The 24,762-nt window shown below is 37.5% G+C and overlaps 1 protein-coding gene across 2 annotated transcripts in view; it reads right to left on the reverse strand.

The window, feature by feature from the left end:
- Nucleotides 1–3,459: 3,459 nt before the first annotated feature.
- The window catches only part of LOC307157350 (shisa family member 6), a 91,667-nt gene continuing 70,364 nt past the window's right edge, over nt 3,460–24,762 (reverse strand). The window contains exons 6-9 of one of the 2 annotated variants that reach the window (XM_079869237.1): nt 14,113–14,178; nt 11,810–11,830; nt 10,856–10,981; nt 3,461–4,840 (exon numbers count right to left, since the gene is read on the reverse strand). In XM_079869237.1, coding sequence (XP_079725363.1) covers nt 4,164–4,840; nt 10,856–10,981; nt 11,810–11,830; nt 14,113–14,178 — 890 coding nt within the window. In that variant the 3' untranslated portion in view covers nt 3,461–4,163. Of the gene's footprint in view, nt 4,841–10,855; nt 10,982–11,809; nt 11,831–14,112; nt 14,179–24,762 lie in introns of both variants that reach the window. The other variant, XM_079869238.1, reaches the window with a different exon arrangement.

The raw sequence follows: 24,762 nt of genomic DNA on the forward strand, positions 1-24,762 counted from the left end.
TCATGATCATTTATAGTCAGTAAACAGCCACTCTTCTGCTAAAATGACCATTTAGACACTTCACGACTCAAACTATGCACATTTTAAAGGAAGAATTCATGCAAATGCATTTAACTTTCAAATATAGTTAAGAAATAATTTTCTGTGGTTTCATGCTATTTTAATAAACAAACAATTAAATAAATATCCAGATGTAATTATTTTCTGCGATAATCAACATTATGCTACAAATTCTGTCAATAGAGCTTGACTTGATTTAATTGTGTTTAAGCTTTTTAACAAATAAAAAAAAAGTTAAGACATAACTGTCTGTGGTTTTAAGCTTTTAAAATAAATTATTAAAATAAATGTTACTTTTATTTTTGTTATTTAAAAAATAAATAAAAAACTTTAACAAATAAATTCTGAACTTTTAAAATAAACAAATCAATAACAATTTGAAATTATTTTCTGTGGTTTGAAGTTTTTTAATAAAAAAAAAAAAAAAAATATATATATATATATAATCTATTTATATAATATATATATATATATATATATATATTAATCAGTTAATAATCATTTGAAATTATTTTCTATGGTAATCAATATCATTCTACAAATGCTACTGATAAAGCTTAACTTTTATTGAACCCCAAACCTTCCTTTGACACCCTTGTAAATGGTGTCTATTTTATCATCAGCCATCTTTTGGTTATGTGCGACACAGCGAGTTTAATCTAATATTTCATAAACTAAAAAAAAAAAGACTTAAGATAGGGCATCTCTGTGTGAACGTCAGAAAATCATACATTTCATTAAAACCTTATTTATTGAGAACCAACACAATAAAACAACACAAATCCCCTTCAGAGTTGTGCAGACTATCAGTGCCGTGGCAAAGCATCATGGGAAATCCTTGATAGACTGATGGTAAACATCATAGACAGAAGGCTGTTAATTAACATCCATCTCGAGGGTATACGCAGATTTGATTGTATATAATAGAGTATTAAAGGCATATCTTCCATTATCATTAATTTTCCGTCACTCATTTTCTCATCTTGATTGCTTTTGATTGCTTTTGTCTGCTTGTTCAACATGTCAGAGATCTTGAAAGCAAAGGGAAGGATTATTCCTATTCAAAACTAGCAGACAATACGTACGAATGGCTGAATCAACCAAATTTATTCACCATTAGTCTACAAGTACAGATTAAAAAACACACACACGCACGTTACTGTACACATTTGTGTCATCAAATATACTTCGGGTGGGTTGATGCTAGAAAATGTCCGAACAGAAGCAATGAAAATGCAAAAAGCAACCCATAGTAACCCACAAAGCGAACTCACTGTTTAACTGCTGCTAACCGAGTGTATATTTACAATCACCTACGCAGAAGGAAACGACACAGGTCCACTGAAAAAAATACATGAAACTGAGAAACCAAACAGAGATAATGCGACAAAGGAAAAGAAAAACAACGTCAGTTTTATTGTGCTTTTAAACCCTTTCCCCACTTCGGTATCGAAGCGGGACGTGTTTTGAGAAGAGGCACTCGCTAAAGTGCTTACACAAGTTTATATTCAAGAAGAATCGCTATCGCTATGTTTAGGACTCAAGTTAGAAATCATAAATCTATATACGCTACCGCTCAAAAATGTTTGGAAAAATTACAATATTTCCATGTTTTTTGAAAGAAGTCTCTTCTGCTCACCAAGGCTGCCTTTATTTGATCAAAAATACAGTAAAAACAGTAAAACTGTTAAATATTATAACAATTTAAAATAACTGTTTACTATGGAACCTTGTTTCCGCCATGGAATAAAACAATTTAAAAGGTAATTGCGACTTTTATCTCACAATTCTGACCTTTTTCTCTCACAATTGCAAGATATAAACTTGCAATTGCGAGTTATAAAGTCAGAATGGCAAGATATAAACTTGCAATTGTGAGTTATAAAGTTAGAATTGCGAGATAAAGTCGCAATTGCAAGAAATAAAGTCAGAATTGCGAGATATAAACTTGCAATTGCAAGAAATAAAGTCAGAATTGCGAGATATAAACTTGCAACTGCGAGAAATAAAGCTGGAATTGCCAGATACAAACTTGCAACTGCGAGAAATAAAGTCAGAATTTGCAAGATATAATCTTGCAACTGCAAGAAATAAAGTCAGAATTACAAGATAGAAACTTGCAACTGCAAGAAAAAAAGTCGGAATTGCGAGATATAAACTTGCAACTGTGAGAAATAAAGTCAGAATTGCGAGATATAAACTTGCAAATGCGAGAAATAAAATCAGAATTGCGAGAAATAAAGTCGATATTGCCAGATATAAACTTGCAACTGCGAGAAATAGAATTGCGAGATATAAACTTGCAACTGCGAGAAATAAAGTCAAAATTTGCAAGATATAATCTTGCAACTGCAAGAAATTAAGTCAGAATTGCAAGATAGAAACTCACAATTGCGAGAAATGAAGTTGGAGTTGCGAGATATAAACTTGTAACTGCGAGAAATAAAGTCAGAATTGCGAGATATAAACTTGCAACTGTGAGAAAAAAAGTTGGAATTGCAAGATATAAACTTGCAAATGCGAGAAATAAAATCAGAATTGCGAGAAATAAAGTCAGAATTGTCAGATATAAACTTGCAACTGCGAGAAATAAAGTCAAAATTGCGAGATATAAACTTGCAACTGCGAGAAATTGAATTGCGAGATATAAACTTGCAACTGCGAGAAATGAAGTTGGAGTTGCGAGGTATAAACTTGCAACTGCGAGAAATAAAGTCATAATTGCGAGATATAAACTTGCAACTGCGAGAAATAAAGTCATAATTGCAAGATAGAAACTCAGAATTGCGAGAAATGAAGTTGGAGTTGCGAGATATAAACTTGTAACTGCGAGAAATAAAGTCAGAATTGAGAGATATAAACTTGTAACTGCGAGAAATAAAGTCAGCATTTCGAGATATAAACTTGCAAATGTGAGAAATAAAATCAGAATTGCGAGATATAAAGTCAGAATTGTCAGATATAAGCTTTCAACTGAGAGAAATAAAGTCAGAATTGTCAGATATAAGCTTTCAACTGCGAGAAATAAAGTCAAAATTGCGAGATATAAACTTGCAACTGCGAGAAATTGAATTGAGAGATATAATCTTGCAACTGCGAGAAATAAAGTCAGAATTGAAAGATAGAAACTCAGAATTGCGAGAAATTAAGTTGGAGTTGCGAGATATAAACTTGTAACTGCGAGAAATAAAGTCAGAATTGTGAGATAAGAACTTGTAACAGCGAGAAATAAAGTCAGAATTTCGAGATATAAACTTGCAACTGCGAGAAATAAAGTCAGAATTATGAGATAGAAACTTGCAACTGCAAAAAAAAAGTCGGAATTGCAAGATACAAATGTGCAACTGCGAGAAAAAAAGTGGGAATTGCAAGATAGAGACATGCAACTGCGAGAAATAAAGTCAGAATTGCGAGATATAAACTTGCACCTGCGAGAAATAAAGTTGGAATTGCGAGATATAATCTTGCAACTACGATAAATCAAGTCAAAATTGAGAGATAAAAAGTCGCAATTACCTTTTCATTTTTTTATTCAATGGCAAGAAACAAGCTTCCAGAGTTTTCTTTGTGAATATATGTTAAAATGTAATTTATTTCTGCGATCAAAGCTGAATTTTCAGCATCATTACTCCAGTCTTCAGTGTCACATGATCCTTCAGAAATCATTCTAATATGATGATTTGGTGAGCCTTGGTGAGCAGAGACTCCATAAAAAAAAAACATTAAAAAAATCATAATAATTCCAAGCGTTTGACCAGCAGTGTAGGTTTTTTGATACTGAATGTATATAAAGTCAGTGCAGGTTCGCAACAGTTCAGTACTGATTCTGAAAAAAATAGTTTCAGGCCTCTGTTTCTAGTTCGGCGTCCACGCGCGAAGCCCTTGCGTTTGCTCTACGTGCGAGGAGATCCGGGTCGCTCCGGAAAGTGTGGATCCTATCCCAGCTGACCCAGAACTGATGGAGTGGAAAGCTTGCGCTGGAAGCGGGAACAGGTCAAGGTTGGACGCTTAAAAAAAAGAAACCTGTCCAGGGGGACACCACACATTTCCCGAGCCGGATTGTTTGTTGACATCATTCGCTCTCCCGTCTTCTCCCGTCTCTCTCAGACAGTTACTTCGGTCTTACTCGCGGTTCTGTACTGATGATGGTGGTGTCCAGGTATGTATTGCAGGTGGTCGACCGTGTGCATCTTTCGGTTGGCGAACGCCTGCCGTTTGTTTCCCACCTGCGCGCTGTTAACAGTCAGTGTGTTGTAGGACTCGTTGTTGTGGGTTGTTGTGGGGTGCGAATGCATCTTCATCATTTTGTAGTGCCGGTCCATGACCGGCGTTGTCGGGATGAACATGTCCGTCTGGGAAAGCGCCCGCGACATGGCCTTCTCCCGGAAGTTGGAGCGCCGCAAGGAGAGCATCTTATCCGGGGAGAGCAGCGGATCCTGGGAGAGCAGTCGGTCGGCCGACAGCAGCTGCTCCTCGGAGAGGATTCGCCCGTGGTACGGAGACAGACCGCCGGCGCCGCCCGTGTACGAGGACAGGCCGTAGTCCCGGTGCGGCTTGGAGCGGGCAGGTGAGAGCACGTGGTCCTGGGACATGGCACGCTGGACGCGTTTGGGCGAGAGCACGTGATCTTGAGACATGGCTCGCTGGACGCGCTTGGGCTTCTGGCGCTGCGCGGGCGGATCCACGTTCAGCTTGATCATGTGCGTCTGTAGGTTTCCGCCGCGAGGCGTCAGGTCGGACAAATGGTGCTTCCGTATGTAGTACTCGTCGTCATTGTCACCTGAGAACGAGAGATCAGAGCGGTGCTGTTATACCGTGAAAATAAAACTAACACTTTAGTTTAGGGTCCAATTCTCACTGTTAATTAGTTGCTTACACAGGTAAATCCCAGAGTTAAATGAACTACTCTGCTCAGAGTACATATGGTCCCACTTTAAGGAGTGTTAGGCTGTGTGTCCACCAAAGCGTTTTTTTCACGCACCTGGCGTATTTTTTCAATTGTTTTCAATGGGAGCGACGCATTTTTAAAACACCATGAGGTTAACGAGGCGCTGAGCGTTTTTTTTCACGCTTAAGCGCTGAACGCTCGCCGTTTTTTACAGCCCGCCGAGAGTTCAAACGCAGCGCTCATCACTGTCACTTTTTACCCAACCGTCCAATCACAGTGGAGGAGGGGCGGGACTAATACCACAGCGACCAACCGCCACATTCTGCTTGTACAAGGTTAACAGATGACAACAACAAGCATAATAACGGAACAAAATCATTTAAAACAAGAGCCAGAGAAAATACGTTACACTGTATCGACATTTTAATATAGAATCAACACAGAAACAAAATATGTGTGAAATGAAATACTAGTAACACTTTTGCGGATATTCTGTATCATAACAAGCAAAGTGTCTCAGCTGAAAAAAATGCTGCGTTGCAGGCTAAAAACACTTTGGTGGACACATGGCCTTAAAGTAACTCTGAATCAGAGTTAAAGTTAATGAGATAATTAAGTGATTAATTAAGTGATGATTGAGTATTAGTGATGAACACCTGCTGTTAACAAGCAGAATCACGAAAGGAAACAGAACAGAACAGAAAAAAAGAGAAACATAAGAGCTACAATTGACTTAAGCCATAGCCTTAGATGAAAAAACTAAAATCTAAATAAAATAAAAAAAAGATAAAAACCACAAAAACGCACAAAAATGACTAAAACTAAACTTTTGCACAACATTTACATGAATTGAAATAAAATAAATGTTAACTGACACACACACACACACACACACACGCATGCACACGCACACACACAATAAACTTCAATTTATTTTATTTCAGTTAGTTGTCAAGGCAACATTTCTAAAATGTAGTTCTATTTCTATTTATAATCTAGTTTAGTTTACATTGAAGTCCTAAAATAACTAAAACTAAAACAAACATTTTAAAACTCAAATATAAAAGTAAAATCCCAAAATTCTAAATAAAAATACATACTACAATGCTGCACTGGATCAGAGTAACATCAGCAGAAATGAAACAGAACAAAATCGGACTGATAATAAAATAACTCTGTTGTGAGTTTGAAAAAACATGAAGCCCCCTAAAAAGTGCAGCTGATGCCGAAGCTACAGGTCCTGCAGAGACTATTCTGCTGATGTGCAATGGGGTTCTAAATTGTGTTTTTATGTCTCTGCTGCCTCGCTTTCTCTATTTGTATTGCTCTGTTAATCTTTTCTTTGTTTTTCTCAACAATGGCACAGGAAACACAATGTTTGGTCTGAAACCATTGAGACCATATGATGAGTCTCTGTGGAACAGGGAAATGTGTGTGTGTGTGTGTGTGTGTGTGTGTATGTGTGTGTGTGTGTGTGTGTGCGTGTGCGTGTGTGTGTGTGTGTGTGTACTTGTACAACTATCTTTGTGAGGACCAGTTTGATTTTTCGACCATTGGAGTGAGGACAAAGAGAGTAAAGTGAGTCATTTTGGCCGGTCCTCACTTTCTGAGAGCCTTTAAAGGCCTGTTTGAGGGTCAAGACTTGGTTTTAGGGATAAGGTTATAATGAGGGTATGTTTAGGGTCAGGGTTCGGGTTAGGCACTTAGTTGTGATGGGTAAGGTTAGGGTAAGCGGCTAGAGATTGCATTGTGTCAATGAATGTCCTCATAAAGATAGATGTACAAGAATGTGTGTGTGTGTGTGTGTGTGTGTGTGTGTGTGTGTGTGTGTGTGTGTGTGTGTGTGGCCCATTTTGTAGTGTTTGTTGATCAGCAGATGAACTCAAGGATAGGGCACTTCTCCTTAGATGCTGCTCTAGTCTTGTTAAAGCTTCTTTCTAGTTACTCATGAAGCAGTAGGCGTCTGTGGCAGATGTTTGGGATGGTATCCTATAGGGGTGTAACGGCAAATGTATTCAATCCTGAACTATCACGGTTCGGACGTTACAGTTTGGTTTATACAGTCAGACGACGAATGTGGTGAGTCACAGGCGATCCACACCCCAATCCAGAAGGGGGCGCGCGGTAATGCAACACTGTTTGCTAACCACCAACTTTTCTAAAAGAGTAGCTTTAACAAATTGAAATTATAACAAGTTACAGTGTTCTAGTAGCTTCCCCAAAATCCCTGCCCGTTTCCTTTCTGAACAGCCTTGGACAGAGAGCAAAGTTACGAGAAACATGAATGTGAATGTGTCAGCGTTCGGTACAAGACTAGATATCGATTCAGCACTGAACTGTTTATCTTGGAGCTAATGAAGACAGGCTTGTGTAGTTCAGAATTACCATCACTGACACGGCAGGGTTTTGGCAGAAGAACGGTTTCCAAAGGCCGAATGTGCCGATGCGAGGGCGTGACATTACAGAGAAAAGGTCAGGTGAACAGGCCTAAGGCCTCGCACTGGCTAACGGTCACTCCAGGACCCCAGAGCTCAATTATACACTCACATAAGAGCGAATCTAATGCCACAGGCTTCAGCTGAGGAATATGAGCTACGGGCCATCCCGCATTCTACAAAATAAAAGTTATTTATCGGAATCGATGGTTCCATGAAGAACCTTTAACATCCATGGAATCTTTCCATTCCACAAAATTCCATTATGAGCCTCTTTGTGTCTTTCTATTTTTTGTCATGCTCTTTGCATATATATATATATATATATATATATATATATATATATATATATATATACTTTTTTTTTTAATAGAAATCTCCCAAAAAGTTGCTTTTTTGTTAAGTATCATTTTTGATACACCATTTATGGCTCATATAGTTAGTGATAATATAGTGAGGATATGAAGCTCTCACTCGAGTAGGAAAAACGCCTCAATTTTATTCAGAGGCCCAAACTGAGCAAAAAATGTGCGATTTGTTGCAACTGCTGATATTTATATGGCCAAAAAGTTAGATGAAATTCTGGAATGTAAATCACTGAGATCTTTATAGCAGTCTAGCAGATACTCACATAAAATGCATATAAATGGATCAGTCGTCACTATATCTACCAATAATATCTTAGTAAGATACTATTTGAATGTTTAGCTTTATGATCAAAGCTCTGTAGTTTTAAAACATATAATGCAATACAATGATGATTGAGAGATGTACAAATAAACCTTCCTCAAAAACCTGATGATCATGTGTGAAAAACTCATAGATTTTTCAACAAAAATGATCAAGTAACCGAAGCTGCTTCAGTCCGGTAAGTGTTCATCTTGAAATATTATTCTATACAGTTATTCTATACGTTTACTTTATAAAAATCAGTAAAGATTTCACAGCAAAAGACCACGAGCTGAAGGAAGATGTTTTTACAACTACACTAAAAAAGTCTTTTACTAGCTAAAAAACGATCAATCAGATGAAAAAAGTAGATTATGTGCAACAGTCTTTTCAGCAGTTTTTATCATGTTGATCATTCAGAGGTCTTATAAATTTGTGTATCAAATACGATACAGTAGGATTTATAGGATTAAACTTACGACAAAGATCCAAAAAAAGAAATTGCATGCCATCTTTAAATTGAATGCCCCCCTTCTCTCTCTCTCTCTCTCTCTCTCTCTCTCTCTCTCTCTCTCTCTCTCTCTCTCTCTCTCTCTCTCTCTCTCTCTCTCTCTCTCTCTCTCTCTCTCTCTCTCTCTCTGTGCCATACGAAGCGTCTCCCTATTAAAAACGAGACTAATTGTTCTTCATTACTGCTCATTACTCTCAGGTCTGCCTCCCTGTTCGCCTCACAGCAGGTGAAGTCCGAAATTACTCAAACCACACTGCAAACAGGGCTTGTGATTTAAGACTCCAGAAGCACCATTATTTACTCCCCACTGGGAACAAAACCACGTCTAAAGCACTAAAACTGGGTTTGGCTCGCCTAGTGTTCAGTAATATCATTGATTTGACTGCACTGACACCATCAGATGAGAACAAAACTTCAACCGACTCGAGCTGAATAATGACACTATTGTCTTGTTTATTTGTTTCACAAGTTACAACTGACTAATTTTGCAACATTGACTTATTGATCTGAACTGAATCAACACTGAACCGTCTTGAGCTGAATAACAAAACTATTGTCTTTTTAGAGCTGCTTTACAGCTGAATATGGATTTGTTTCTCATATAATGAAGTTTGCATCATTGATTCTGCTATTTTCCTGTTTATTACGGTGAAGCTGCTTTGAATCAATAGTGAAATAAATAGCAATAAAGGTGACTTGACCGATTTTTCTCGTCTGTCATGGCAAGTTTGCTTTTGTGATCAGTGTCGGTTTGCACTTCAGAAAGAAGCTTCTTGGTTTTCAATGTTTTCATTTTCTTCATTTGGTTTTGAATGTCATTCATTTAAGAGCCGTATAGTGGCATCCATCTGATCATAATGGTTTTGGACTATGTTAACGCAGCATGTCAATACTTTAATGTTTAATTTATCCTGCCCTTTATATTTAATGAAAGCCGTCTGGTTATTTGTCATTTAGCAGGTGCTTTTATCCGGAGAGATCCGCAGTGCGTTTATTATGAGCGCAGTCCCTGTGGAGCTGAGCGTCCCACACAAGGTCACTGAAGTGAGAGGAAAACTTACTCATTTAGGAAACAACCTAATAGGGGTTTAACCCACCGAGATCATGTGATGTGTGCTATACTGGTCAAAAGATTGAGGTAAGAAAGAGATGTCTCTTCTGCTCACCAAGGCAGCATTTATTTGATTAAAATACAGCGAAAAATTTGTAATATTGTGAAAAAGTATTACAATTCAAAATAGCTGTTTTCTATGTGAATACATGTTAAACTGTAATTTATTCCTGCAATCAAAGCTGAATTTTCAGCATCATTACTCCAGTCTTCAGTGTCACATGATCCTTCAGGGATCATTCTAATATGAGGATTTGATGCTCAAGAAACATTTATGATTATTATCAATGTTGAAAACAGTTGTACTGCTTCATATTTTTGTGGAAATTCTTTGATGATTATATATATATATATATATATATATATATATATATATATATATAGCTTTGATATATATATATATATATATATATATATATATATATATATATATTCCAATTCTTACCCCAAACTTTATATAACTATATATATATATATTACACATCAAACTGGGTTGCTAATGTGAATGTGAATTTACATTAGTGGCAGAATAATTAATAAGATCTCCTTTAGAGCTTGACTGCTTCTCCTAAATAGAATTAATAACTAGAAAAGGCAGTGATCTCCATATGAATTCAAACATGTCTCCAGAATCAGATAATCTTGAGCTGCTATGCACATTAACTCTATATGCTTACTGTATGACACAAATTGTGTCTGTTTTTATCTCTCTCTGTCCTGAAAAAAAAAGATCAATGCATGAAACTGCATGAATAAAAAGGTGACTAAATGTGAATAAATCTATTTATTAAGCATTTATAACATGTCAATTAAAATGCTTCACTATTTGTCAGGCATTGCACTAAAGTCACCTTTTTTATTCACGCAGTTTTAACTGCGTATCAATGATTTACAATGCATTTGCAAACAAGTCATTAGTAATTAATGTACATCTTTATAAACCCTTCACAAAGAGAACTTTAATGTAAAGTTTTATCAGAACAACAACAACTGAGGAACAAAATATTGCAGATTGCAATGATGAGTAGACATGTATGAAACCTACAGTAAGATATATGGCAAATCATATACAAATCCACCATCTTAAAGAGAATTCTGCTCATAAATGTATGAAAAGTATGAATCTCTCTCTCACGCACACTGGATGTGTTGTGTACAGTGAGGAAGGGAAGAGTATTTACCTAAGTCTGCTTTCAGGGCCATCTCGTAGGACGGCGGGAGGTGAGCGAGGTTCTGGAAGGAGCGGGAGAACGACATTTCGTACGGCTCCGTCTGGGATGTCAGGATGTTGTTCATTCTCGGCTTCTCTGCGGGGTGGAAAAGAAAAAAAGGCAGAGAAAGATGAAACACATCCAATACGAGCTCTGTGTTTGTGCAGGCCACCATGGCATCTGTCTGAGTGTGTGTGTGTAATCTTTTTTGAAGAACCTGTTTAATGAGGGTGAGTGTTGGTCCGGGCAGCTGCTCACCCAGTAAAACACTTGTTGGGAATGTCGTTCCCTCATTTTAATTGAATAGTGTGCTCATGAGACTATGGACTGCCAGGCCTGGGATCTCCAATCTATTTTCAGTGGCATGCGTTTCTAGACTCGCATACATGACATTATATAGGCACATTATATATGTCACACCACATACACACCGCAAAAAAAAAAAAGAAAAAGGATATTCTTACTTGGTATTACTCAGATTTTAGTAAAATATTTAAACATTCTTAAAGCAACGAACTTGAGAAGCAATCAGATATTAAGTCTGTTTTCTGGAAAAAATATCATAATTAAGTGACTTTATGCTTTTGATTTAAAATCAAATATCTGCCAATGCTTTCTCTTCTTTATTAATTTCATTTTCTGAGCCCATTCTTGTTTTAAGTATAAACTCACTTAATTTTGATACCTTATTCAGAAAACAAGACTGAATACCTTAAGTAAATTTGTGCCTCACGTAAATGTATCTTGATTTAAGAAAAATAAGTCCAAAATTCTAAGAATTTTTTTTTTTTTTTTTTTTTTTTTTTTGCAGTGTATAGACATTGTACAAGTACTGTGACACACAGAACGAATGAACACCAACACTGGGAGATTATACACGAGAAATGAGAAATTATACACATGTGCAACATGTGTACTACTTACCATAGTGCTCTATTCTGTGTCCTAACAAACCCAAGTGAGAAAAACAAAATCAGTAACTTTTTTCTGCAGAATTTTAATTCACTGTGTCACATATTGTAAGGGCCATTCTGTGTCAGATCAACCAAATTTCAGAAACTTGACTGGATACAATTTTTGATTTTGTTGATTTTTTTTTTTTTGCAGTAAAAATGGCACTTTTATCATTAAAAAATATTTTTTTCCCCCTATTGAATGCAGTTACCACATTTGGTTTTCAACCACTGAAAAAATTTAACATGGAGCCGCCTTGAGATCTCAATATCTCTGGGATTGAACCATATTGGGCCTTCACTCTAAGAAATGCTGGGTTGTGTCAACCCAAATTTGGATCAAATATGGACAAACCCAGCCGCTGGGTTACATTTTTTAATTACATTTTTAACCCAACGGTTGGGTTTGTCCATATTTGACCCAAATTTGGGTTAAACTGTGTTAAAAAATGAAGCGTCCAAAGGAAAAGTTAGTTGAGAGGGAAAATCTAAAAGGATACATTAGATGTCTTTAATACTTCTTGAGTTACAGGCATGCTAACTTTGGAATAAGAATATTTTTTTTGGTATTTTGTATGCAATTGTTTTGATAGAGGGAAACAAGATACATTTCTAGTTTCAACATTATTTGTTCTTCAGACATTCCTCTTTAAAAAGAAAAGTATCGGCTGTGTGCAAAAGTGACTGACATTTGGATTTGGACCACTGAAAATGGATAAAATTCAACAATTTTAACATTGAGCCGCATTAAGATCCCAATATCTCTGGGATTGAACCATTGAGGGCCTTAAAAATGAAGATTACAAAACAAAAGCTTGTTAAGAACCAACATCTAAAAGGATATTGTGAAATATTTAACATGTCTAGAGTTACAGGTGCATGTGGAAACTTTGGAAAAATAATATGTTTGGCACTCAGAGAGGAATTTTCTATTCAATTGTTTTGATAGAGGAAAACAAGATAGATTTCTAGTTTCAACACTATTTGTTCTTCAGACATTCCTCTTTAAATGAAAAAGTACCAGCTGTTTGCAAAGTGACCCACATTTGGTTTTTGACCACTGAAAATGTGTATAATTTATTCATGGAGCCACACTGAAATCCTCATATGTCTAAAATTGAACGATATAGGGCCTTACAAATGAAGACACCAAAAGAAAAGTTTATGAAAAACAATCATTAATATTTCTTGAGTTACAGACATGCAAACTTTGGGGGAAAAAATGCTTCTCCCCATTTTTGAACTCTCAACGTTGGCATATAATGCAACAAAGATTGCTAAAGTCAACATATTTTACTTACAGACCTACCAATCTCTGAGTAATTATAAAATAATGATGCTGCCATCTATCTTAAGTCTTTTTTACCCCCCTTTAATCTGGCTCCAAATCTCAGGTGAAAATGGTCATTTCGACACTCTCAACAGAATGGTGGATTACTTGGTAAATATTCAGCTATGACATTTAATATTCTGTCTTTCTTCTCCATTTATGTTCTTCTTTCACCAGAAAAAAAAAAAAAAAAGAGATTAAAATCAAAATTTTGAGCTGTGGACGTCAGGTTGATTTGACACAGAATGACCCTTCATTATTATTGGAGTGAGCTGATATTAACTTCCTCCAGACCAGTTCGTTTTCAATGACAGCTTTAGCACACAAGGTTAATTTAATTGAGCACAAAAGCTAATGGTATCGCGGCTCCAAAACGAGAGATGTGTGCTTTGCAGTCTGAAAAGCTTTTTCACACAAAATCAAATTTGGGAATGCAAGATATAGTCAGAATAATTATAATTGTGGCTTTTCAATAACGTCGGCAAACTGTGCAGATCCGATTAGCATACTGTTTTGTTACAGAAACCTCCCCGCTAGCGGGGCCATTTACAGGCTAAGCTTTTAATTTCCTGTCAAGAGACCTTTTATTTTTTTATTTTTTTTTGTCAAAGCCCTGCTTTTTTCCCCAATCAATTTTTTGGTGAAAACCGTCTCTGATCTTGAGGACTGCCGGGGAGTTAAGCATCTTGAGTAATGGAGATTATCAGTGCTCATTTGATGAGGCTAATTATGAAAATCTTTTCTGGAGATAAAATCTAGCTCCATTAATTTCTCAAAATCTACACCGCACTGATATTATCCACCATGTTTTTCACACTTCAAACCATCTGGATGTGGAAGACACTGATGTCGTCATAAATCAATTAAACTCTGAGTGTCGTTTCATAACTCCGGACTAAATGAATGAATGAATTACCTGGAAACAAAGGTGTTAAACGACTCACCGATTTTAGGTGTGTGTGACCCAGTGAGATCCAGATGGCTGGTGTAGTGGTCGTGTGGATGGTTATCTGTTAAAAGAAAACGAGGGAAAAACTGGTGTGGTTTAATGTATTCCATATGAATTAATCTGCGTGACGGAGCCTGTGCAATTTCGACACAGAAAACACAGCATTCCTGACACTTTATCCATTCGGTAGATGCTTCTGGAAGACAGTATGTCTTTGTTTACAGCAGAAAACATCTGTACAGCACTCAGAAGAAGAGCAGAAATCCCTCAAGGCTTATCAAGAACACGTAGAGAAAAGTTTTAGAGAGGAAAACAGGATGAAATCGAAAACTAAACTGCAAGAACTGCAGCTTTTAAGCCTCAAATAAACAAAAAATACTAAAACCAATTTTGCTCCATTTCTGCTAGACGTCAGCGTTTACTCTTGAAACTGAAATTAAACTAAATGATCTCAGGGATGCGTGGTTGATAGAAGGACTGCATGAAAAGAACCAGATTTCTACATTTTCTGAAGAAGCGAGTGATGTTTAGCACACAAATACATTCATGTTTTTGAACAAAGTCTCTTCTGCTCACCAAGCCTGCATTTATTTGATCAAAAATACAGTAAAAACAGGAAAATTCTGAAATATTATTAGAATTCAAAATAACAGTTTTTTATTGTAATATATGTTAAAATATAATTTATTCATGTGAATTTATTCATGCTGCTGCTTATGTTTGTGGAAACAATTACAAACTTTTCACCGGTATAGTGTGTGTGCTTCAGGAAGAGTTACAAATGTCAATACTTTGAGCGAAAACAATTGACCTTTTGCCAGGAGTTTGATTGACAGGCGATCTCACCAATCATAACGGTGAATCCACCATTTTGTCCGACAAACAAACCAGACAGGAGAGTTAGTAAATTAACGTCGGAGGACGTTGAAAAATGGTGTGTAATGTGTATTGATGTCTTTCTGCGGTCGAAACAACATACCTTCTGATGTTCATTCATGTTTATTTTGTGCTATAACTAAAGAGGAAGAGATATCGGTTCAAGTGCTGCTTGAACTGAGGAGTTACAGCGATCTGAACATTAAAGAGACACAAACGGTACAGTATGTATTGCTGCATTTCTTAAAAAATGACAACATTTGATGGCTGAGACTTTGTTTTATACCAAAAGTAACCTGCTCTGTCTTGTCTGTTGGCGTGTTGTCAGTGTCCTCTTTGCTCTTTGTGTTTTGCGAAGGGTCAATTGACATACTTATTACCATAGCAGGTAAATCAAATGATATTCAAAATGACTGAGCATTTTAATGGTCTGAGGTTTGGAATCACACTTGCTCATTTTTAAGGACTCATAAAATGGTTTTATGTAATGCTCAGTAGGCAAATAAAAGGTTTACACAATGTAGACAATTATATCTCATTAGCCAACGAGATCACCAATAAAAACCCAGCTTGTTTATATGTGATTAACATCAGTGACTTTGACCGGGTTTAATTTTCCTATAATGCTGAAGCAAATCAGCAATGACAGATTATCTGGTTACACAAATCCTCTCAGAGCAGTTCGAGTGAAAAAAGCTTGCAAACAACAACAACAACGTGACATTAATGAGAAGACTCACTGAAAATCACTCTAAAACAAAGATTTACTCTTCTATCTGGATGTCCCGGCTATGCAACTCAAAACACAGAGAGGAAAAACAGGATGTGTTTGGTGTAATCAGTTTGCAGCTTTCAAACATCACAGAGCTTGTTTCGGTCTCTTCTGGTTTGTGGATTCGAGGGTGAAAGCAGAACAGACAAGCGCAGGTGATTAGGTGCATTTCCGCAGCAGAAAACACAGTCCAATTACACAATGTAGCGCTGCATGCTAAAGCGGCAGGACCGCTAGCTGCTGTCCCACTCAAACATCCCGCTTTGATCAAGGGACCAATTATCCAGTCTTCACTCCGCTACGTAAATTAACTTGTTTGGTGCTTTCAGACGGGAAGCTTTCCTTTGCTTCACACGGACACACACACACACATACTTTGCAGACTCACAACACCAACTGAAAACTGCTTTTCATCCGAAATGATAAAGAAAGTCAGGAGAGCATTTGAAAGAAAAAAAATATCTCTGGATGGAACATTGCTGAAACAAAACAAAAAAAAGCTTTACATGACGCCTGAAAATAGTCAGCTAAAGTCAAGCTTTCCGAATGCACGAAAGATGAGATGGGATCAATTAGCTTCAAATGGTGATCCAAAACAACTTCAGCTCGACGTTGACGGGACAAAAACCCACGCTGTCAGACCACAGCAGTCCCTACATGCAATCTGTGCCAATATCTGCAATGCCTTTCAGGGTAACTGGATAATACACATCAAATGAAGCACTACAGGGACTGTCCACTGAAATATTTTTTCCACAGCGATTTCAAAAACACTAAACTAACCAGCTCCAAGAAAAAAATGTATACTTTTTGAGGCAAAAAGAAGATTGTTGGGGAAAAAAGCAGGTATGCATATTTAAATAGGTAATGTCTAATTTACTTATTTAAGCTGCAGTCTGTAACTTTTAGCGCAAAACTAGAGCAACTTTCGTAACTTTTGTAACTGCATGCGTCTTGCGAAAGAACATTGTAGCCGGATCTACTTCTCTGTGTTTATGTATATGTCGAGTCACGCAGGTACTGGGATACTCCTCAGTAGCCGCGTTTCCACTGTCGGGCCAGGGCCGGGCCGTGCTAGTGCGTGCCAGGGCCAGTCGCGTTTCCACTGTCACTTCCGGGGCTTGATCGGGGCTTACTCGGGGCCAACGGCCAGGATTTCTGGCCCGTCGAATACCTTGGGCCAAAGCGGGCCAGCTCGGGCTAGAGGAGTGGTTACCAATAGAGGAGGAGTTTACCGTTGGGAGACGGCAGCGCCGGATGATTCTGTCAGCATTAAAGACTTAAAAATAAAATAATTTAAATCGCGTTCATGTTTGAATGCCTTCTGTTTGTGATGCAAAAGACTATGCGCGCTAGCCGTTACCATAGTAAACATAGTAAACGCTTGAAGATGCGCATATAAAAAAAAAACATAGCGAACGCTTGAAGAAATCAGACCAATCTTAAAGGCTATCACAGTAATGTTTTTATTTTATCTGTCATAGCCTACGTCTCGTCTCTTTAAACCGGACTATCAAAAAATAAAGTAACTTTTTTTTTCGGGAGCTTCCCTGTTTCTCTGACTGAAAATATGGGAGTCGAGAGAGTGCTAAAGCTCCTCAGGTCGTATGGCGTATATTTGTAGAAATTATCATTTTTTCTAAATGTGATGTAAATATGTCCTGTAACTAAGTTACCAGATAGGCTAAAGAAACAGACGCGACTGAAAAAGTAAGTGTGTCCTCTTTCTTTTGTGAAATAGACCTAACGGTAATTTATTTCTGAGTGACTAATGTGCAATTTTTACATAAATTAATTCATTATGATCAATGTATCACTTTTTATTGTAAACCTGTGGTAAAACATCGATGCTTGGGTTTTAAATATTCAAGTAGCTGCTAAACAAACAAACAAAAAAAAGCTAGCAAACGGCCGCTTTTATCGTGTTTGTTTTCAACGCTGTTTCCAGTGATTTCTGATTAGTTTTCTGATAAAACTTCTATTTGTTGGTGAAATGATGGGTTAGTGTGACGTTGTCCCAGAGAGGCGTGTTACGGGCGTGTTTTAGTGAAGCGCTGTGGAGCTTCTGGCCCGACAGTGGAAACGCAGGCCCGGTGCTATTGGCCCGAGGCCATTAGCCCGGCACGGCCCGTTTAAAGCCCTGGCCCGGCCCTGGCCCGACAGTGGAAACGCGGCTACTGGTGCCGGCCCGTACCCGTCTAAAATAGTCCCAATATAAACACTTATTATAGGTGTATTGTAGTGATTCAGGATAAGACAAAAACACGGTTTGGAACACGGTTTTTCATGATGTCCATGAAAAAAAAAAAAAAAAAAAAAAAAAAAAAGTTACGGACTGCAGCTTTAAACATACAATTTCAGAAAACCGGTTTTGATACTGTGGTAACACTTTACAATAAGGTTCATTAGCTAACATAGTTAACTACCTTAGTTAACTAAGAATGAACAGTACTTTAATTAATCTTAGTTAAAATTAATTTCAACATTTACTATCAAAATCAAAGTTTGTATTTGTTAACATTAGTTAATGCATCATGAGCTAACTTGAACAAACAATGATTTGTATTAACTAACATTTACAAAGATTAATAAATACTGTAACAAATGTATTTCTCATTGTTGGTTCATTTTAGTTCATACATTAACTAATGAACCTTACTGTAAAGTGTTACCGATACTGTAATTAATCAACTCGGGACTTTATGGTGATCTTTATTAGTTTATTTATTACAGACAGACAGACAGACAGACAGATTTACTTCTAATTCACAGTATTGAATTGAAAGGGAGATACCCTTAACCCTGAGTAATGTTCAATGGGGAATTTGCCAATTAAGCGCAATTTTTAAGAACAAATAAGAAAAAGGATATATCATCATGTAACAACCTTGCAACTTATGGTAGGTCTGTTTATGAAACTTTTGTTAAAAACCAATAAAAAGTTCATTATCAAATGTTGTCTCAGTTTTTTCCCAACTTTTGGTTGCTTAATAAATGTATCATGGCTCACACATACATCACATCAGTGAACAAGTTATTTCTACAATGATGGGGAAAACAACTCATTTTGTATGATGCTGCATCCTAGACCAATGCTGTAGTGTCCACCGAAACATATAAACATTAATCAATTATTGTCACACTTTTAATTAATCTGCCCTCCACCAGACATCCATTAAAGAATGGTGCTCTTCGACGAGACACGCACTGTCCCTTTAAGTTGCTTTCAAGTGGTGCATTCTCTGAATTAACATTTTTTGATGAAGATTCCCAACCCTGATGTCAAAACCAAATGTCAAACAGCCCCTCAAGCGCTGGAAGTTATTTCTCCTAAAAACAGGGTCACAACCCTCGCCCTCCAAGTCAGTTATGCGACACACATGGGTGTGTGTCCTCATTATACGATCACGGCGAGAAATTAAAATGATCCGTTTCAACGCCTTGTTACCAGGTTTATTATAGTTAACAAAAAGCACCGTAATAGTAGTCCACATTTGTGCACTATATTGCAAGTCTTCTGAAATCATTTGATAGCTTGATGAGAAACAGACCCAAATTTAAATTGTTATTCACTGAAAGTCTCTCTCTTATAATGCTTTTTTGGAGTTTGGTGGCTTTTGGGAAAGAACAGCATCTCATTTTGTGAAAGTATACAGGTTTGGGAAGATATGAAGGTGAACCTAAATAAAACACACAATGCTGTTTTGAATATGAAGTATATTCCATTAATTGTGTGAATCATTCACTGAATTCAGTCTAGCTAAATGAATCCGCACCTAAAAAGGCAGAGTTATTCAACCGACAGTGACAAAATTCCCCAAGGCTTGAACAAAGCTCTTTCTGAAGTGTCCTGTGTGTGGCAAACACTTGTGGATGTTAATCAAACGCTGAGAGATCTCCGAGCGGACACTGAACAACACACTCCAGCTGACCTGATTAACATCAGCCTCCTTTCTGCATGGGGAATTTATTCATTTCAATAAAACACACAGCTGAAAATATGACTAAATGGCTCTCAGACAAGATTCTGAAATAGTCATTTCTCCATCGTACTGTAATAGAACTATGGAAACTTGATATTATCTAGCTATCATGAACAAATGATTTATTTTTGCTATAATGCCTGAATAATTATGCAACACATATTTCACTCTATTCGCTAAAAAGAAAACCAACCAACCAACCAAATAAATAAATAAATAATATTTAGGATAGAGAAAAAATATTATTGTTTTTAGGACCATTAAGCTTTTTCACCAGAATAAAGCTAAATATAAATAAATAAACAAACAAATAAATAACTAAATACAAATTTAGATTATAAAAATAAAACATATATAAATAAATAAAATAAATAAAAGTCAATACATCATGGTTATTATACATAACTAAAAATAAAATCATAACATTTTTAAATAAAACAAACATTAACTGAAAAAATATATATAAATAATAAAATATAAAGTTGCCAAAGCAGCATTTCTCATTTTCATTTAGTTTAAGTTGAAAAACTAAAATAACTCAAATAAAAACAAAAATAAAATCTTATTAAAAACTATGCAAAAACATATGACAAAAACACAACAAAATTACTAAAACTAAAATAAAAATGCAAACAGAAAATATAAAAATAAATTCTAATTTAAAATATTAACAAAAACTACAACACTAGCCAGACGCGATTTGAACTGTCAGCTGAGGACACAAGTTTGATTTGAGTTGAAAAACATACCAATCACAATGTTCTCTTTCCATTCCTGATTTCTAACACACACTCATTGCGTTCAGCTGGGTTCGTGGCTTTCAGAGCTGAAACTTAAACTGCTGCTCTCCATATATTTTTCCGTCATCTCATATGTAAATTGTGTGAGCAATTATTTTGTCCATTAGACAAAACATCTGAAAAACACATACATTTACCCGCCCATAGACCCTCCCGTTGAAGAAATCAGGACAGAAGTGGTTGAAAGTGGACAAAAGAGACGCATTAAAACACCAGGTGTAAACGTGTATGAGTCTCCCTCGTCTGCTTGTGATCCGACCGACCAAAACGCATCTTAATACCAGCTGTAAACGGGGGCAATGACACTAAAATGAACCTGGTCACTATGCAAAAAAACCTAATGCTCTTATAGGCTTCATCTTCTTAATGCAAAACATTTTTTCTATATTTATCTATATGATTCTGGGGTTAAAAATAGACATGTTTTTCACAAGCTTCACCCATATGTTTGAGCATATGTGTTCGACTTTATGCAAAAAAAGAAAAAGAAAGAAAAAATGGGCAGTTTCCAGGCTGTTCCAAAGCTATTTCTAACACGGTCTTGAGTGTTTTATGTGATTGCTAGGGTGTTTTGTGAAAAGCATCCTGCACACCCTTGAGTCTATGATATTCTGCTCTCTATATACGGCTCGGCCCCTCCTTCAAAGTAAGTCATCCGTTTGCTCAATTGTTCATAAAACGAATCGCACTCCTGAACAGGTTCGATTTCATATTCATGGCCTTTACAGCAGCTTTCAGCATCACTTTAGTACAGGAACAGCATCTGTCTGTTGCTTTAAGAGCGAGTGCTCACATCCAGGCCGCTTTCTAAATGTAAGTGCCCTACATTGACGGTCTGCAGGGGGAACCAGCCATTTCACAGCTCTCAGCTGGCAATGGGGATCAAACTGCTCTGTGTGGCTTTGCCTCCATCCCGCCAGCCGCCCTTTCAGAAGAGCTCTAGTTTCTGTCCGGAACAGATGGAGGAATCAACTTGCTTTAGTGTCAACACCAAACCAAAATTGACCCTATTTACTTACTTTCTAAACGCACATTCCTGGTCACATCATGCACAATTCATCAGCACACAGTATTACAGAGAAAAACATTCATCATGGTAGACTTTCATGAAACCAATATAACGAGCTCTGTATCTTCTGAAACAACTTTTATTTACAACATCATCTTTTTTTTATCATACACTAACCTGTATATAACGCCCACTTCTGACAATCCAATCAATTCCTGCATGATAAAATCTTCTTTCCTGTTTTACTTTATGTCAGATTACAGAAGAAATAGTTTGCATATGCTTTTTTGTTGTTGTTTTTTCTAGATGAATTTATATATACACACATAAATACAAGACAGAACCATTCAAAAGTTTTGGGTCAGTAAGATTTTTGAAGAAGTTTCTTCTGGCCGTCTGTCGGAAGCTAGTTATTTTAGTTCATAAAGTTTTAAATATGAATATTTTTTCTTGTTTGAGGATGAGTAAATCATGGGGTGAACTATCACTTTAACTAAGCAAATCTCTACCGTGAACTGCCAAAAGACAGGCAGTAACATGTCCCAGTATAGTTACATGTCCCACCAGAGACAGTAACACACTTTTACACCACAATAAAGGATGCATATCACTCTGTCCCGGGGCTCTCTGACCACTGTCTGGTTCATCTTATACCGATTTGATCAGCTAATAAGGACTGTTAAAAGATGGACTAATGAAGCAGAGCAGGATGTACAAGCCTGCTCCAATTGCACTGATTACAGTGTTTTTAGGCAAGGCAAGGCAAGTTTATTTATATGGCAATTCAAAGTGCTTTACATTGAAAGGAGTACAAATAATCATCAAATAAAAGCAAGGCAAATTAAAGCAGTTATTCAAAATGCTTTACATAGAAAGGAATTAAAACGTCACACTGTGGCAATTCAAAGTGCTTTGCACAGAAAATAAGCACAGAATAAAAGCAAGGGAAATTAAAACAGTTATAAAGGAATGAATTAGAGTAAAATTAATTAAAGTAGTAAAAATATGATACATAGAATAAACTTTGTGCTCAAAACACTGGTGTATCATATTTTGCATCTTTCAATTTCACCAATTAAGTGGTTTATGTTTCTCTCTTACCCAATTCTCAGTGCCATTTGAGTTCAGTTTAGACTCAAAAGGAAGAGTACAGTGCAGTCAGTCGACGTACAGTGGATACTCTGAGATTCTCCCATGATGGTCAGTCTTTTCTGTGTTTTTTCCCTCGGCTCGCCTGTATAACTCTAGACGCTGCTGCCTCCGATCTGGATGAGCTCACATCACATAACATCACACATCAGTTTCTGTGAGGATATGTGCATTCCTACTAGGACATTTTTATCATTCAATAATGATAAACCATGGTTTACAGCAAAAACTCAGACAGCTTTGTCATCTTGTAAAACCAGGCCAGAAACAGACTAACAAAGGAGATCAGAGTGGCTAAAGAAGCTACTCGGAGAAGCTGAAAAAACAGTTTTCATCCAGCAATTCGGCGGCTTGAGGAACATCGCCAAGTACAAGACACCACCCCCACGATCTGTGGAGAATCAACAACTGGCCGAGGATCTGAATGTGTTTTACTGCAGGTTTGAAAAGCCCAGACTCTCACTCCACACCCGCTCTTACCTGCACTTCACACATAAGCCGCATTTCCACCGAAATTACCCGGAACAATTTGTCCGAGGAACTTTTTTTTTTACCCCAGACCTGTTGCTTTCTGCATTTTCACCGCGGTCTAAAGTACCCTGAAGATTAGGCAAATTAGTCCGGTGACGTTGGACTGCACGCACTGCAACAGATTTTTAAAAATGGTGGTTTAAATGAAATGCTGAGTGGAGTCAACCAATCAAAATGTGGCATGAACTCAACCAATCAGCATGTTCAGTGCTCAAGTCCCACCCCTGAAAGTTCCTGAACTTTGAAAAAGTAGTACCTTGCAAGCAGGAACTTTCTGAGGGGCAAATTTTAACCCGGGACTTCATTTAGACCCTGGTTCCTGCGGTCGAAACACACCGAGTCCCACCTCAAAGTCCCTAGTTCCTGGGAAAAGTTCCTGTGGTGGAAACACGGCTATACACTAACACCTTCTGCAACCCCCCTCCTCCTATTCAACCTGAACTTAAGGTCAGTGTGGAGGACGTGAGCTGGGTCTTTAAAAAAACAGAAGACTAGGAAAGGCTCTAGGCCCAGACGGTGTTTAATCTGCCTGCTTAAAAGCCTGCGCTGACCAACTGGCCCCAATCTTCAACAGATCACTGGATCACTACATCACTTCAAACGCTCCACCATCATCCCTGTACCCAAGAAACCAAAAATCATTGGACTAGAGGGACTACAGACCTGTCTCTGTCACTTCTGTGGTCATGAAGTCATTTGAGAGACTGGTGTTGGTCTACCTGAAGAACATCACTGGAGCCTTGCTGGAGTTTGCTCTGAAACAGGTCTGTGGATGATGCAGTCTACATGGGAATGAAACAATCTACATCCTGAAACATCTCGACAGACCTGGGACTTGTGCAAGGACTTGATCTTATTTGTGGACTTCAGTTTGGCCTTCAATACCTGATCTTGATCATGCCAACCCCAATCTGTCAGTGGATCACCAGCTTTCTGGCAGATAGGCAGAAGCTAGTGAGACTGGGAAAACTCTCACTATCAGCACTGGTGCTCCTCAGGGTTGCGTCCTATTCCCACTATTCTTCTCCCTGTACACAAATGAGTGCACCTTTAAAGACCCCTCAGTGAAGTTTGCAGGACACCACAGTCATCAGCCCCGTCCACGACGGTGACGAGTCTGCATACAGACGAGAGGTCGAACAACTGGCTGTCTGGTAACAACCTGGAGTTGAACACACTTAAAACCGTGGAGATGATGGTGGACTTTAGGAGGAACATCCCAGCAATTACCTACACTCCCCATCATGGACAGCACTGAGGCTGCAATGGAGTCATTCAGGTTTCTGGGAACCATCATCTCTCAGGATCTGAAGTGGGACGATCCCATTGACTTCATTGTTAAAAAAGCCCAGCCGAGGTTGTGCTGTATTGCCAGTTCTCTCGTTAATTATATCCCATCAAGAACCTTAAGATCGTCTAATGCAGGTTTATTGGAGGTTCCCAGCTATAGACGAAAGAAAATCTGTGATGCGGCCTTTGCAAATCATGCTGCAATATGAAACGCACTTCCATCAGATATTAGGGA

This window comes from Squalius cephalus (assembly GCF_949319135.1).
Source record: "Squalius cephalus genome assembly, chromosome: 1".
Lineage (NCBI taxonomy): Eukaryota > Metazoa > Chordata > Actinopteri > Cypriniformes > Leuciscidae > Squalius > Squalius cephalus.